General features: G+C 39.4%; 2 protein-coding genes across 2 annotated transcripts; both read right to left on the reverse strand.

The window, feature by feature from the left end:
• Window positions 1-242: 242 nt before the first annotated feature.
• On the reverse strand, window positions 243-1529 carry LOC126782930 (protein SHI RELATED SEQUENCE 3). Its single transcript, XM_050508286.1, has 2 exons — window positions 1066-1529; window positions 243-677 (listed from the first exon to the last, which is right to left on the reverse strand). The coding sequence occupies exons 1-2, from the start codon at window positions 1340-1342 to the stop codon at window positions 355-357; spliced, it is 600 nt and encodes a 199-aa protein (XP_050364243.1). The 5' UTR covers window positions 1343-1529; the 3' UTR covers window positions 243-354.
• A 3062-nt stretch (window positions 1530-4591) lies between these two features.
• Window positions 4592-5074, reverse strand: LOC126783893 (uncharacterized). Its single transcript, XM_050509432.1, has one exon. It carries the CDS (start codon window positions 5072-5074, stop codon window positions 4592-4594), a length of 483 nt encoding a protein of 160 aa, XP_050365389.1.
• Window positions 5075-14526: the final 9452 nt, after the last annotated feature.

The following is a 14526-nucleotide window of genomic DNA, read 5'->3' on the forward strand; positions in this document are numbered from 1 at the left end:
AATCGCATATTGTAGACACTGGAGTCGAACAAGATAAGCAGTAAAACTAATACTAAATGGACGATGAGAGCTTGTTATGCAACATATTTGTTCTAATCTGAAGGAAAAATTTGATGAGAACTTGCAATCCGCATACAATTGTGACGATATTAATTAAAGAGATATAATTGCCGTCTCAAAAAAGAAGAAGATATAATTGATGATTCGATCTGCAATTTACATTCCATAATTTTTTTGGTACATTATAATTACGATGTTAAAAACAGGTATAAAGGCAAAACTATTTGAGATCATGATACATTTTTTCCCTTATTAATTACATGAGATGATTTCGAGCTGCAGAACCTTAAAAACTTAAGATGATAGGTTTTGAAAAAATTGCGTACCTGCAGGCATAAAATCATTGAATGGATTAATCAATTCATATGAAGAAGTAGTTGGAAGATGTCGTTGATCTGCTGCAGAAGTTGAAGTGTAGTAACTCATCTGGTGAACAGAAGGGCCTTGATCATAGAGGATGCCGCTGAATACATGGCCACCAATAGTTACACTTGTCTGATAAGCATACTGATCCAGATCCATCATGTCGTCCGTGGAGGTCATCCGAACACCCTGAAATTTCGCCATGGTATTCACTTCAGCAGGAAAGTTAGCTTCTTGATGATCTCCATCCAGCCCTACACTTATTAAGATATATAACTGGAGTAAAAACCCGGCCAATTAACAAAATTAATGAATCAATTAATTATGCTTATCCAATCAAGAAACTATTAAGTAGTAAAACACTGGAAACTAAGGAATTGATTAAAGATTTCTACATATGCAGGAGCTATTCTAGATCTCTAATAATTTCCATGGTTTGTCATTGCCAGAAGTTCAAATGCACTCGATCAATATTAGGGTTTTAGGTAGTCTCATATATATTCCTCAACAGAGAAACCCATTATCCTTTCTCTAGCTAGCTGTTGTGTGTGAAAACCAATTCCAGTACAGAGACACACCCCTCATATACTGAATGACCTAAACAGATCTGTACATGGTGATAAATAACTAGTTAGCTAGTACCTGCAGAAGACGAAGGGCGGCTGTGTTGTCTTAGCCTCTTATTAGGGTTGATGAAGATGTGTCCTTGATCAATAGCAAGGCGCTGTTTCTGGGGGTGATCATTGTAACTGTGCTGCTGCTCATGAAGTAGGCTTCTTTTGTAGAGAGGAACCCAAGTTGATTTGACGTGAGTTTGGCATTGATATCCTTTGTTGTTACAACAAGTCCTGCATCTCATATACACACAGTCTTTCTTTGCTTTATTCCCACAGTCCTCGCACCGTGACCTTGATCCCATTGTTAAACCCCGTCTGTTTCCTCCTTGCCTTAGCCTCGATCACCATTGATTCGGCATCGATCTCTAAGAACGAGTAATCACGATCTTGATCAAGAAATCGTAAAGTTTATAATCTCATGAGTTTCCTTCTGAATTTTTTATGGAATTAAGCAAGAGGAAGAAGACCGGAGGTTCTGGAAAATATCACTTCAATTTCTTTAGGTTGGTGTGCCTGCTGCTTTTTCAGATGCCTAGCTAACTCTTATGAGGTGCTAAAATGCTAAGTAGAAATTGATATCGTACTACTTCATTAGATTAGAACGTACAGTACCATTAATAAAGATATCAAATTATCAATCAATGGTAGTGTTTATACAATATGTAGCAGTAGAAAACTAGAAATAATAAGTTTAGTAGATTAGTGAATATAATGGCAATAAATAACTTAAGACCAATCCGCCATGGATTCTAGGCTCCTAAGAATACGTTTAGTAGTCACATCTTTCAAGTCATTGTCTCCACAGACTACTCAGCATCGGAATAAAAACAATTAGAAAGACATTAGCCAAGGTAGTACGATCGATGGCTGCACGGTGTGTTCTCTAATCTAAATGATTAATTTGATAATTGTGTTTTGGATTTGTGTATCTGTCTTGTACGTGGGGATATATCCATGTGTACGTCCTTATTCCTTAGTTCCTTACACATGAAAATCGTGAATGCCTTTACCCTATCGATGATCATATCGGACAATCATCCTACACATGAAAATCGTGAATGCCTTTACCCTATCTGAATAATTACTAAGAATTATTTGATTTATTTCTAAGAATTACCAATCGAAAATTTTCTGACTTAGCTTGTAAATGATTAAATAATTTAAATTGCCAGAAAAGGCAGTGATCTCTGGCTAAGTTTATAGATCGTAGCTAATTGCTCAGCTGTGATAGTTTTACTGTCACCTAGACACCAACACGTACAGTCATACACTCATACAGCTTTTGTAAATCAAGCCAAACAGTTGAAGCAATAACCTAAACGCCCATAAGAAGTGGATGTCAATCATTTTAAACAGTATAATTGAAAATTGATAGGGCCAGAAACGTGCAAAGTTTCTGAAATCTTACTCAGTCATCATCAGCTTTTTAGGTTGATACAATAATATTCGTCCTTGCACCCCGGAAATTCAGCGTTGATTTGTACTTGACACTTCAATATAGCCCTCCTCACTCTTAATCAACTTAGGGTTTTCCGCATTTCTTGATACTGGGAAAGATATGCAGAATCTAACTATTAATAACCGTCACAATTGTTTGAATTTTGAATAGTTTGGACTGGAATCAACAGTACGTTACAGTACAGTCTGTGTTCAAGAATTTTTGTTAAATCTTTTCTTAAAGTTAAACGACTTTGGGACTTCACCAACAGAAGTTTACACTACACTTGATTTTATCAAAATTCAGAGAAAAGTATTGTTACATACTTATATAATTAGTCCATATCCAGAATGAAGCTTAACTCTGAAATTACAGAGTGAAGTTTCAATTTTGGCACACTTTTCGGTCAATTTTTTTCACCATAAGCGATTCAATATTTAGTTATGTTATTCAAGATCATCTATACAAAATTTCATCTAATTCAGACATCGTTAAAGTATTGAAATTAGATTAAATCAATGAATAAATTAAAACTATTCAACGTGAACCGTTCGTGTAAATCTCAATTTTAAAAGCTCAAATCATTGTTAAATTGGATGAAATTTTGTAGAGATGATCTTGAATAACATACATAAATATTGAATCGCTTATGGTGAAAAAATTTGATCGAAAAATGTGCAAAAATTGGAACTTCACTCTGTAATTTCAGAGTGAAGCTTCACTCTAGATAGAGATTGCTTATATAATTATATGACTTACATCTGATAATTAAGTCATCAACAATAACCTCTGTCTCACACATCAATGGCCTACTAGTTTATAAACAACATCCTCCACTAGTTTATGCAGCTAGCCGAAGAGACTATATACTAATATATGTACGACTAAGTTCTATTATACTATATACGAAGTTGTCAACTGTGGTACTTTAGATTTTAGAATCCTCTTTGGCGCAACGAACTACTCTAAACAATTGGCCGAAGATCAGTTTCTTTTCAAACCAAAGAGTTGGTTCCGATCCCATCCTTGATGTGTTACATTGTACACTTTGTCAACATTGAGGTTGCCATTTCACCCACTTCTCCTAAGCAAACCTCTAAAATACACTCTTCAGGCAACTCTTCGAAGTCCAATACTTTCATTTGGACGATGCCATCAAAGATCTTGTATCCAGTAGCTTTAATACCCAAAATCATGCTCGACTTGCATTGACATTCTCATCCAGACAAGCGAAGAAGCATGTCTCTTTAGCTAGTCTGGCCTCTCTATTGATCTAATTTTCAGATTTCCATCGAAAAATGTCAGTTTTTGAGCCACCTCCTACACTCGAAGACAGCAAGATTGGCAGAAAGATCGATGGTGTCCATCGGAAATTGTAAGCAATGAAGCACCCTCCTAGGCTCAAGGACAACGCAATTGGCAAAAGGAGAATCAATGTTCGATCACAGAACCACAAATAGTGAGCTGGGATGGGCATCTGTTTCTTCTTCACGGTAAGGCATTCGAATCCAAGTTGTTATTGATTATTGAAGTTGTTGTATCGTATCCCTGGATTGGTTTTGTTTGTTCATAATTGGAGCTGACCCCTTGGCTCTGTGCAATCACTATGAACAGCCAACAATTTAAACACAACAACAATTGCACTTGTCCACTTGACCCATTCCCAGCGTATATAGGAATTGACAAATGCTATATTTACCGAGAAAACACACGATAAAAACATAGTTGTGCCATCCTTCTGAAGCTTAACATCTACGAAATCAGATCATTCACATTTTGTGGGTTATGGTCTTATGGATAGTATCACAACACTAAATGACCTCCATTGGCTGTTTTTTCTCCAGTAACAACAGTTACTACCTCTCGAGGTACAAATTTACCACTCAACAATGCAGGCCGAAATGAAAGCAAGAGAAGTCATCCAACTTCAAAAAAGATAAAATCCCATCCCACTCGCACAGACAACCCCACAAGTTCACGGACTACAAATTAGATCAGATTTTTATATAGACAATGAAAGATAGAGACAGAAGCCAATTGCCACTAGATAAAAACACTAGTTCTACCCCCAGTAATTACATCTCTACAAGTTACCCTCCCATCCCTCCTCCCTCTAGTAAATGTGCTTCAAGCCCAAGCCATGCTTGCCGCGAACGCAGCCGGGCCTGACAACCAATAACGACGACCTCTTGGAGCTCTGCATCTTCGCAAATGTCCTCTTCCCCAGTTTCCTCATCCTCTCCCTCCCAAGCTTCTCGCTCACCGACCACGGCACCAGCTCGTCGTCCAGCCCGTACCCGTCCTCCTCCTCCTCCTCCTCCTCCTCACCGCTGACGTCATCGACGTTGTCGTCAAGGCCACATCGGAGAGGAGTCTGGAAGGGAAGGTCAAGGACGCGGACGAGACGGGTCTGGCGACGGGGAGTCTGGGCCCGGGTCGGGTCGGTCGCTGGCGAAGCGATTGGAGTGGTGGCGATTGTGACGTCGGAGTGGTCGGTGGCGGAGTCGGCGTCGGAGATGTCGATGAATTCCCAGAGGGATTCAAGATCAGAGTCTTGATCGAATTGCACGAACTCGAAATCTTCGAAGGTCGCCATGGTTAGGATTGGGGTTTCGAATTTGGGAGCGAAAATTTCGGGGGTCAGGTTTTCAGTTTTCAGAGAGAGAGAGAGAGAGAGAGAGAGAGAAAACGTCTGAATTAATTTCTCTATTTTTGAGATGAGGATGAGTCTGATTTATATAGAAGTTGGGAGCGTGGAGAGTGCAAGAGATCTAGTCCCATTGGTGCACGTGAGCTAGCCAATTACTTACTCCCACGTGGATTAATTGGAAATATGAGAAATGTCGCTGATTTCTAAATTTCGAGAAAATAAATAATGGTAAGGCCGTGTTTGTTTGGATTTTTGCTAATGCATTATCGAGATGAACTTTGTCTACACGTAAAGTTAGCTTCTAGACGTGGTCTGCACGAAAAATGAGAAGATTCCTGCACGAAAAAAAAAATGTGTCACCCACAAATTCTATAGTGTCAATTTTGTCAATTTTTGTGGATGTAAAACTAGATAAAAAGTAAGAATGAACTAATTAAGGGAAAAAAAAAGACTCTTAGCTACTCGGTTAGGAGCGATCAATTCCAAAGGTTGTAGGGGTTCTAATGGTGACAAGAACTCGGGAAGTCTCTAGTTTAAATCTCTATTTTGAGTTACTCATTTTTTAATCTCATATTCATACATCTGAATCATGAGTCATTACAATGAGCATCATATAGTTAATGACTAGTTAATGTAATACTCGAGATTTTTAATCTTGTTTAAGCGACACATTAAGATTAACTAATCGACATTAGTTAAATAACGTAGTTTAATACGTCAATATTAAACTACACGCCACTACGAGCTCGGAAATGTCTTCGGAATATTTTTCCGACGCTTAGTTTTGTTTTTATAAATTTTCAATATTTGAAATATTTTCTGAAAATTAGATTTTTAGATTAGGTTTTGTTTTCCGAATTTTTAAGTGTGCCCAATCCTTTTTGACCCATAACCCGGGCCCAAGGACCAAGCCCACTCACTTTTTGCTAGAAACTCACAAACTCCTCTCTTTTTATTTTTTTCTCACTTTCGACAACATAGACTTATCTCTATTTTCTCTCATCCCTCCACCGAACAACATAGACTGCCTCTCTCCTCTGCCTCGTACCGTCGCCGTCTCAGCGAGATTCACACATGCAGAATCATCATCATCATCTCCTCCTTCTCCCCTTCACGACCATACCAACATATGGCTCATACATCAAAATTTTCTCCAAAACGAATTAAGAGCAGTGAAATTCAATCAGAGGATTTCCGATGAAGCTTGGAGCTCCGGTCATTCTTTCAATCTCTAAAAGGTAAGCTGGACTCTATATCCTCAGCACCCAGTTCGATTTACTTCTTAAAATTCCTGACTTGAAGCCTAATTGATGTATTTTTCTTCTGCTTTGTCGCCACCGTGTTCCGTCGCACCTCCACCATTGAATTCTCCATCTCTAGGTGACGACAAGGGCTCTAGTGGTCTAATTTGGTATATGTGGTAATCTCTTGTCATGTTCTTTGATTATGTATTTGATTTCCAACCCAATTGCTCAGATACGAACTCCTAATCTAAATCCCTTTTATTTTCTCCTTTGTTGATCTTGTCATGCCTTTATCCTCCACCGTCAGCGTCCTCTTTCACTTTCTGAAGACATAAGTTAGATAAAGTCTTGGAGGAGTCGATATGTTGAAGTAGTAGCAGCTTAGGGATGATGAAGAGAAGTGTTGCAAGCTTTGGTCGCATTTATGGGTTGACCATGTTTGTAACTCAAAGACTCTAGTATAGAATGCAAGAGTTTGTAGCTGTAAAAGCTTGTTTATTGAATAACTAGATTGTGGTTTATATAGCCATTACAAACAGGAATGATTCAAAGATGCATCCACGATTTACAAGACTATATTGTGGCTAGGATAAAGGAAGAACAATTCAAAACAAACAACTACTCCCTACAAACTAGGGTTATTCAACAGAAACACAACAAACTTAATCCATGAGCTGCTAGGACTTGGTCAGTAAGTAACCAGAATTCTAACAAACCCTCCCTTAAACTGAACTACCATTCAAGCAGTCAATTTACCTCCTGAACAGAGCACATACCCAGCAACTCCCTCATCTTCAAGAATGCATCTAACTTCAAAGGTTTAGTCATTATGTCAGCCAACTGATCTTTAGAGCCACAATGCACCACATCCACTACACCATCTCTGCTCAAGTCTCGAAGAAAATGGAACCTGATATCTATGTGTTTACTTCTTCCATGCATGACAGGGTTCCTTGAGAGCTTAATAGTTGAACTATTATCACAGTGAATAACACACATTTTTTGACTGAGACCAAGCTTCTCAAGAATTCGCAACATCCATACACTTTGACAAGCACAAGAAGCAGCTGATATGAACTCAGCTTATGTAGTGGAAAGTGTTACTACTGGCTGCTTTTTGAACTCCAAGCTATAGCTCCATAACTTAATTTAAACACATAACCTGAAGTGCTCTTACGGTCCTCAGTGTCTCCTGCATAGTCACTATCAGAGAAAGCAACCAACTGTTCTTCTCCCAAATCAGTTGTTCCCTTTAGATACCTGAAGACTCTTTTCACTGCTGCTTGATGTAACTCAGTATGAGCTTCCATATAGTGACTTATAAGACTCATTGCATACATGAGATCAGGTCTGGTGGCAGTCAAGTACATAAGACTACCCACCATTTGCTTGAAAGTAGTAGAATCCACCTTTACACCACCTTCATCCTTCGTGAGTTTGCAGCCAGGTTCAATGGGAGTCCTAATCGGGTTGCACTCTTCCATTTTAAACCTTTCAAGCACCTCATTGGCATATCTTTTCTGACTAATGAAAATCCCACCTGAGCCTTGCATAACTTCTGCTCTAAGAAAGTATTTCATTCTTCCAAGATCAGACATGTCAAACTCCTGCATCATTGACCTCTTGAACTCTTCAAACATCTCCTCATTGTTCCCGGTAAAGATGAGGTCATCTATATACACACTGACTACAAGTATAGCTCCATCTTCCCCACACTTCACGAAGAGAGTATGTTCACTTGAGCACCTCTCAAAGCCTTCATTGAGAAAATATGACTCAATTTTGCTGAACCAAGCACGTGGGGCTTACTTGAGCCCATACAATGCTTTCTTGAGCTTATACACCTTGTTCTCAGCACCCTTTACCTCATACCCTCTTGGTTGCTCGATGAACACCTCTTCATTGATCTCTCCATGTAGAAATGCACTTTTCACATCAAGCTTATACACCAACCAATCTTTACTTGCTGCAAGTGAAAAAATCACTCTAATAGTATCCCATCGAGCAACATGAGCAAATATCTCATTGTAATCAACCCCATGTTGTTGAGTGTACCCTTTTTCAACCAACCGAGCTTTGCATTTGTCTACCTCACCTTTCTCATTCAGCTTGGTCTTGAAGAGCCACTTAACACCTACCTTCTTTGCTCCTTTAGGCAACTCAGTTAATTCCCAAGTCTCATTCATCTCAATAGCCTGAATCTCTAAGTTTATTGCTTCTCTCCATTTCAAGCTCTTGACGGCTTCTTCAAAAGTAACAGGATCATTTGTTGAAGTAAACATGACAAGCTGTTGGATCAGACCCTCCCCGGACAGGCCTTCACCACTCATATAGTCTTCCATCCAATCTGGTCTTCTTCTAACCCTCCCCTGGCTCAGTGTACTCACATTAATTTCACCTGAGTCAGTAGATGTGGATGAACTTGAGCCACCACTACCACCTTGTGCATTATGTCCTTCAATATCACCTTCTTCCACGGTTGGACCCTTTTCTTCTTCTACTTCTTCTTCTATAGTTACTTCATTCTCTTCAGTGTCACCCCATTCTAACACATCACTAATAGCTTTTTCTTTTGTTTTGCTCCAACTCCATTTTTCTTCCTCTTCAAACACAACATCACGACTTATGACAATCTTCTTTGCCACCGGATCATACATTCTGTAAGCCTTGGATTCTTCACTGACACCCAGAAACACACACCTGAAGCTCTTGTCATCAAGTTTTGACATCTGGAATGTGAACATGACCTACACACCCAAATACTTTGAAATAATGAACTGAAGGTTTGTATCCATTCCAAGCTTCTTTAGGGGTCATATCTTTCACTGCTACTGTAGGACAACGATTGAGGACATGCACCGCCGAATTGACAGCTTCCGGCCAGTACTCTTTTGGAACTTCTTTATCAGTGAGCATACAACGTACCATGTTCATTAGGGTTCGGTTTCTTCTCTCTGCAACTCCATTCTATTGTGGAGAATAAGCTGCAATGAGTTGTCTACTAATCCCATTTGAACTACAAAACTTGTTAAACTCCAAAGAGGTGAATTCCCCTCATCGATCAGTACGTAAACAACATATGAAGTTCCATGTTTCTTTCTCTACCACACTTTTGAAACTTTTGAACATAGTAAGCGCTTCTGACTTAGCATGCAAGAAATATGTCCACATCTTACGGCTATAATCATATATGAACGTAACTATGTACCTCTTGTGGCTGTTTGATTCAGGAGTGATCGGGCCACAAATGTCGGAGTGTACAAGTTGTAAAGGTTGAGTAGCTCTCCACCTGCCCTTCTTTGGAAATGGATCACGATGTTGTTTGCCGGTCACATACTCTGCGCACAGCTTGGAGGAAGCTTTGAGAATTGGTAAGCCACTGACTAGCTTTCTGTATGCCAATGTTCTCAACCCTTTCATGTGCAAATGCCCAAATCTCTTGTGCCATAGACTTGTGTTTGTATCCTCAGAAGTCATCTGAAAACACGTTGATCCTGTAGGTATAGAACCTGTAGGTATAGAAGCAAGCAACACAAACATTCTATTTGCTGACATGTTTGTTTGCATGATCAAACCTCTTGTTGGATGAAAGATCTTACATGCACCATGTTAAATTAAGATGGCTAACTTCTTCTCTTGGAGCTGACCAATGCTAAGCAGATTATTTTTGAGCTCAGGAATATAGTATACCTCAGTGATTACTTGAGTTGTCTCTTGAACTTGCATTCTAATGCTCCCCTTTCCCATGACACTCATCTTTGTGTTGTTGCCAAGCTTCACCATATGCCTGAATGTCTCATCAAGTTCAGTGAACCACTGCTTATCACCACTCATGTGATTACTACATCCGGAATCCAAGAACCATACATCTTCTCTCTTTGACTGGTTCACCTCTACATAAGCCATTAGCAACATCTCTTCACTCTCATCAAGTTCAGCATAGTTAACATTCTTCTCCCAGCTAGGACACTCATACTGAAAGTGTCCTAGCTTGTGACACCTGTAACACTCCACGGTCTCCTTGTTGAAACCTCCTCTTCCTCTTCCACGACCTCTGCCCCTAAAAGCTCCACGTCCTCTTCCTCTACTGCTTCCCTCTCCATTAGTGATCTTTAAAGCTTGCTCTTCCCTTGAAACTCCATTGCTTCGATTCAATCTTTGTTCATGCACCAAAAGACTACTTTGCAGTTCATCCAAAGTCATTGAGTCTAGATCATTTGATTCTTCTATGGAGCAAGCCACATAATCGAATCTAGGAGTTAATGATCTCAGAATCTTTTCAACAATGTCAACTTGTGACATGTTTTCTCCACCATTCATCTTCAACTTGTTCACCAAGGTAAGTGTACGAGCAATGTACTCGTCCACCTTTTCTCCTTCTCTCATTTGAAGCACTTCAAAGTCTCTTTTCAAGGCTTGTCTGTGTGCACGCTTCACTCGGTTTGTGCCTTGATATTTCTGCTTCATGGAGTCCCAAATGCTCTTGGAACTTGACTTATCAAGTATGGTTTCCATGATAGTCCTATGGATGGCTTGGAATGGGAAGTTCTTGACTTTGAGATCATCCTCCTTCAGCTGCTCCACTCTTTGAGCAGCTCTTCCTCTCTTTCTCTGTGCCTCAGTCTGTTGTCTTCCCTCAGCCACGACTGAAGAGAAGGTTGCAACATGTTGATCCACCTGTGCTGTGGTAGGGATGCCTTCATCCATAAGCCTCCATAGCTTCCTTTGATGCAGGAAGTTCTCCATCAACATAGACAAATGGTCATAGTACCCATCGAATATAGGTACAGACACAAGGGCTAAACTACCTTCAGCTAGCAATTTCAATTGCGCAGCACTACTCTCAGCCATCGACTCTCTCTCTCTCTCTCGTGTTTCACTCTTTTCTTCTGCACTCACACTCAGGCCCGTTTCAGGGCTCTGATCCCACTGTTATAACTCAAAGACCCTAGTATAGAATGCAAGAGTTTGTAGATGTAAAAGCTTGTTTATTGAATAACCAGACTGTGGTTTATATAGCCATTACAAACAGGAATGATTCAAAGATGCATCCACGATTTACAAGACTATATCATGGCTAGGATAAAGGAAGAACAATTCAAAACAAACAACTACTCCCAACAAACCAGGGTTATTCAACAGAAACACAACAAACTTAATCCATGAGTTGCTAGGACTTGGTCAGTAAGTAACCAGAATTCTAACAAACCAGAGGTAGCAAACTCATCTAATTTAGCTTATGTGATGTAGTTTTGTTTGTTGGATTGATTGAGATGCATTAGAAGTCTTCTATGTTAGTTTGGAGTTGATCGGATATGGTTTTGGAGGCCGGATTGTGATTGGAGTAGATTAGGGTAAAATTTGGGTTTTACTATTACAGAGTTACCTTTTTACCAATTTACTGACCTTGTGAAATTACCATTTTACCCCTAACAGAAATAACTGTTTTACTATTTACCTTTTTACTACTTACGGTTTATCATTTAACTGTTACAGTTTAACTTTTTCTGTTATTTTTTTAACTAAAGGTAACTTAGTAAAAATGTAATTTTAATCTACGATGAAGACTAATCGATAGTTCCGATTTTCGTCCGGTTCGGAAATCGAGAACTCTCTAACTTAGAAAATGTGTCGGTAATCAATTAAATCGTCGACATGTTTCTAAGTGTCTTTAATAACCTTAAAGCATGACTAGTATCATCCGATAACTAAAGTTAGACTGTTTTTCGGGTTATCTGAGAATTAGTCGATAAAAGGTCAAATAAGGTCAACATAGTCGACTACTGGTGAAACTAGGAAAGACTTAGTCAACAGAAAGTCGAACTTTGACTTACCTAGTCAAACTAGGAAAGAAGGTCGAGTCATTAATCTACGAGTCTCAGATCTGAGATTGACACTTCTATATTTCGTTGGAATTTAGAAAAGGTGTTACAATAGTTGTTCGATCCTTGAAGCAGCAACAAGATTGGAGCAGGAGCTTACGTTTTGGACTCGGGATTTCTGCACGTCATTCCAGGTAGGGGAGCTAATCCTCTCATGTTGATTTGACCATAAATATGAAATTCATAGTTCTGGGATATCGGTCCAGGACCCCTCGGTGTTGAAACCGTAAAACCTCTAGAGGGGCAATGCCCTATTACTTTTCCACCTTGCGCGCTATTCCTTTATTTTAGGGTATTGTCTTAAATGGACACTCTCGCTCCCTTATTGTTTTTAGCAATACGGGTGGTTGAACAATGGGTAGTAATATTCATGAAGATTCTCGACTTAAGAGGTTACTCGTTCGCCTCTTAGTCGTTAGGATCGGTCATGTATTCTATTATATATATATATATATATATTACAATCCTATGAAAAAGCACCTACTGATTTGGCATGATGTGTTTATTAAACCTGCATGGTTTTAGAAAAGAGTTTTAACGGTACCAAATAACTTACCTTCAAACTTTTTATAAAATCTATTTTATATCCTTATCTGTTTTGGTTTTCAAACTCATGGGTGGGCTGGCCCCTACTGGGCAAGCGAGGACGACGCTCACCCCTACTATAGTTTCTTTGCATGTCGTTCTATTATTCGGAGCTAGGAGTCTTCCCTTAGAGAACCATCTTCCATATTTATGCCTATAGTTGTTTTCTTTAATTGGTATCATTATTTGTAGTTCTGAGGTTGTTTATATTGTACTTGTCACCACTTTGTAGTTTTCTAAATTTGGGTTGTTGTTATTTGTTAAACATGGGCCGGTGACATTTCACCGTCTTCCACATTTTTTTTGTAAACTCTGTAATTAGTAGAATTCGCGGAAGTACTTCAAGTTGTTTGTTCCTCATGTCCTTGTGAAAATTTACTCACAGTCTTTCTTTAGAACTAGTGAGTGTACAAACGAACTTCTACGTTTTTTGTGCTTGCTAATCTCTATTTTAAATCAAATGTACTGTTTGCATTCGTTTTCGGGATGTGACAGTTAAGAACCTCTTTAGGGTTTGAACATTTTCAAGATATCCCAAGCTATATGTGTTCTCTTTGTGGTCATGCCTTGGAAACCGTCGAACATTGTCTGTTGTTATGCCCTTGGACTGCAACTGCTTGGTTTGGTAGTTATATTGGCTACATCCTAATGAAGGAAGTTATCACCACTTTTTAGGCATATGCGTTTTTCTTCTAGTATTCAAGACTCTTTATTTTGGGGGTGTATATGATACTTAGGATACGGGTGGGGGAGATGTAAGGAAAATTACCAACCTGACCCTTAGCCCAAGTATTGTATTTGGTTATTTACTAAAATCCCCATTTGGAGGAGAAGGGTGGATCGTTAGTGTGGACGATTTGGAAGATATAATCGTAGAGCATGTATGGATTGATGAAGGGCTGTTGGCTATTCATCAAAACTCTAGTTCCATGGCTCCAAATTTTGAGGATTTATTTCCCTTAGTTTGTTTTCACTTATGGGAGGTGTGGAAGCAACGGTGCTCATCGGTAATGAAGAAATGCTCCCCTGACCCTCATGTTGTGATTGAATGTTCCAATAGAACTTTTAGCGATTGGATGATGGCTAAGGGGTCTCCTCTCGGTGATGAGAAGGTAGTGACTATGAAAAATACGGTCTCCTCCTCCACCTGGGTTTATTAAGGTAAATGTTGATGCGGCTTGGAAATGAGGCAAGAGTGGCATTGGGGTGGTGGCTAGGAACTTTCGAGGTTATTCTATCTCAGGTGCTAGGTTTTTGGGCTCTCACAATTCAGTGATAGAGGCTGAGGCTGAGGCAATTTTGCGAGGAGTCAAGTTAGCCGGCCACTTGAGTCTTAAGAAGGTTATTATTGAAGGAGATTATCATGAAGTTTTCAACCATATCCTTTCTTGTACCTCTACTGGAAATTGGAAGATTAACTCCACTCTTTTGAAGATGGGTGATTTGGGAAGGATTTTTGATGATATTCGGTGGAGATGGATTCCATGTGAAGCAAATCGGGTTGCTGATGCAGTTGGGAAGCTTGTCATGTTGAGGGAATGTTTCTTGGACTGGGCCAATAGGCCACTAGACTCCCTTATGAAAATTATGCAATGTGACAACCTGAAGCCACCTTAGTTTTGCTTGTTCATTCCCAGTAGTTTTCTTTAGCTGCTTTGTTTTTCTTCTTTCTTTTCTCGGTTGTTGT

This window comes from Argentina anserina, chromosome 2 (genome assembly GCF_933775445.1).
Source record: "Argentina anserina chromosome 2, drPotAnse1.1, whole genome shotgun sequence".
In the NCBI taxonomy this organism is placed as follows: domain Eukaryota; kingdom Viridiplantae; phylum Streptophyta; class Magnoliopsida; order Rosales; family Rosaceae; genus Argentina; species Argentina anserina.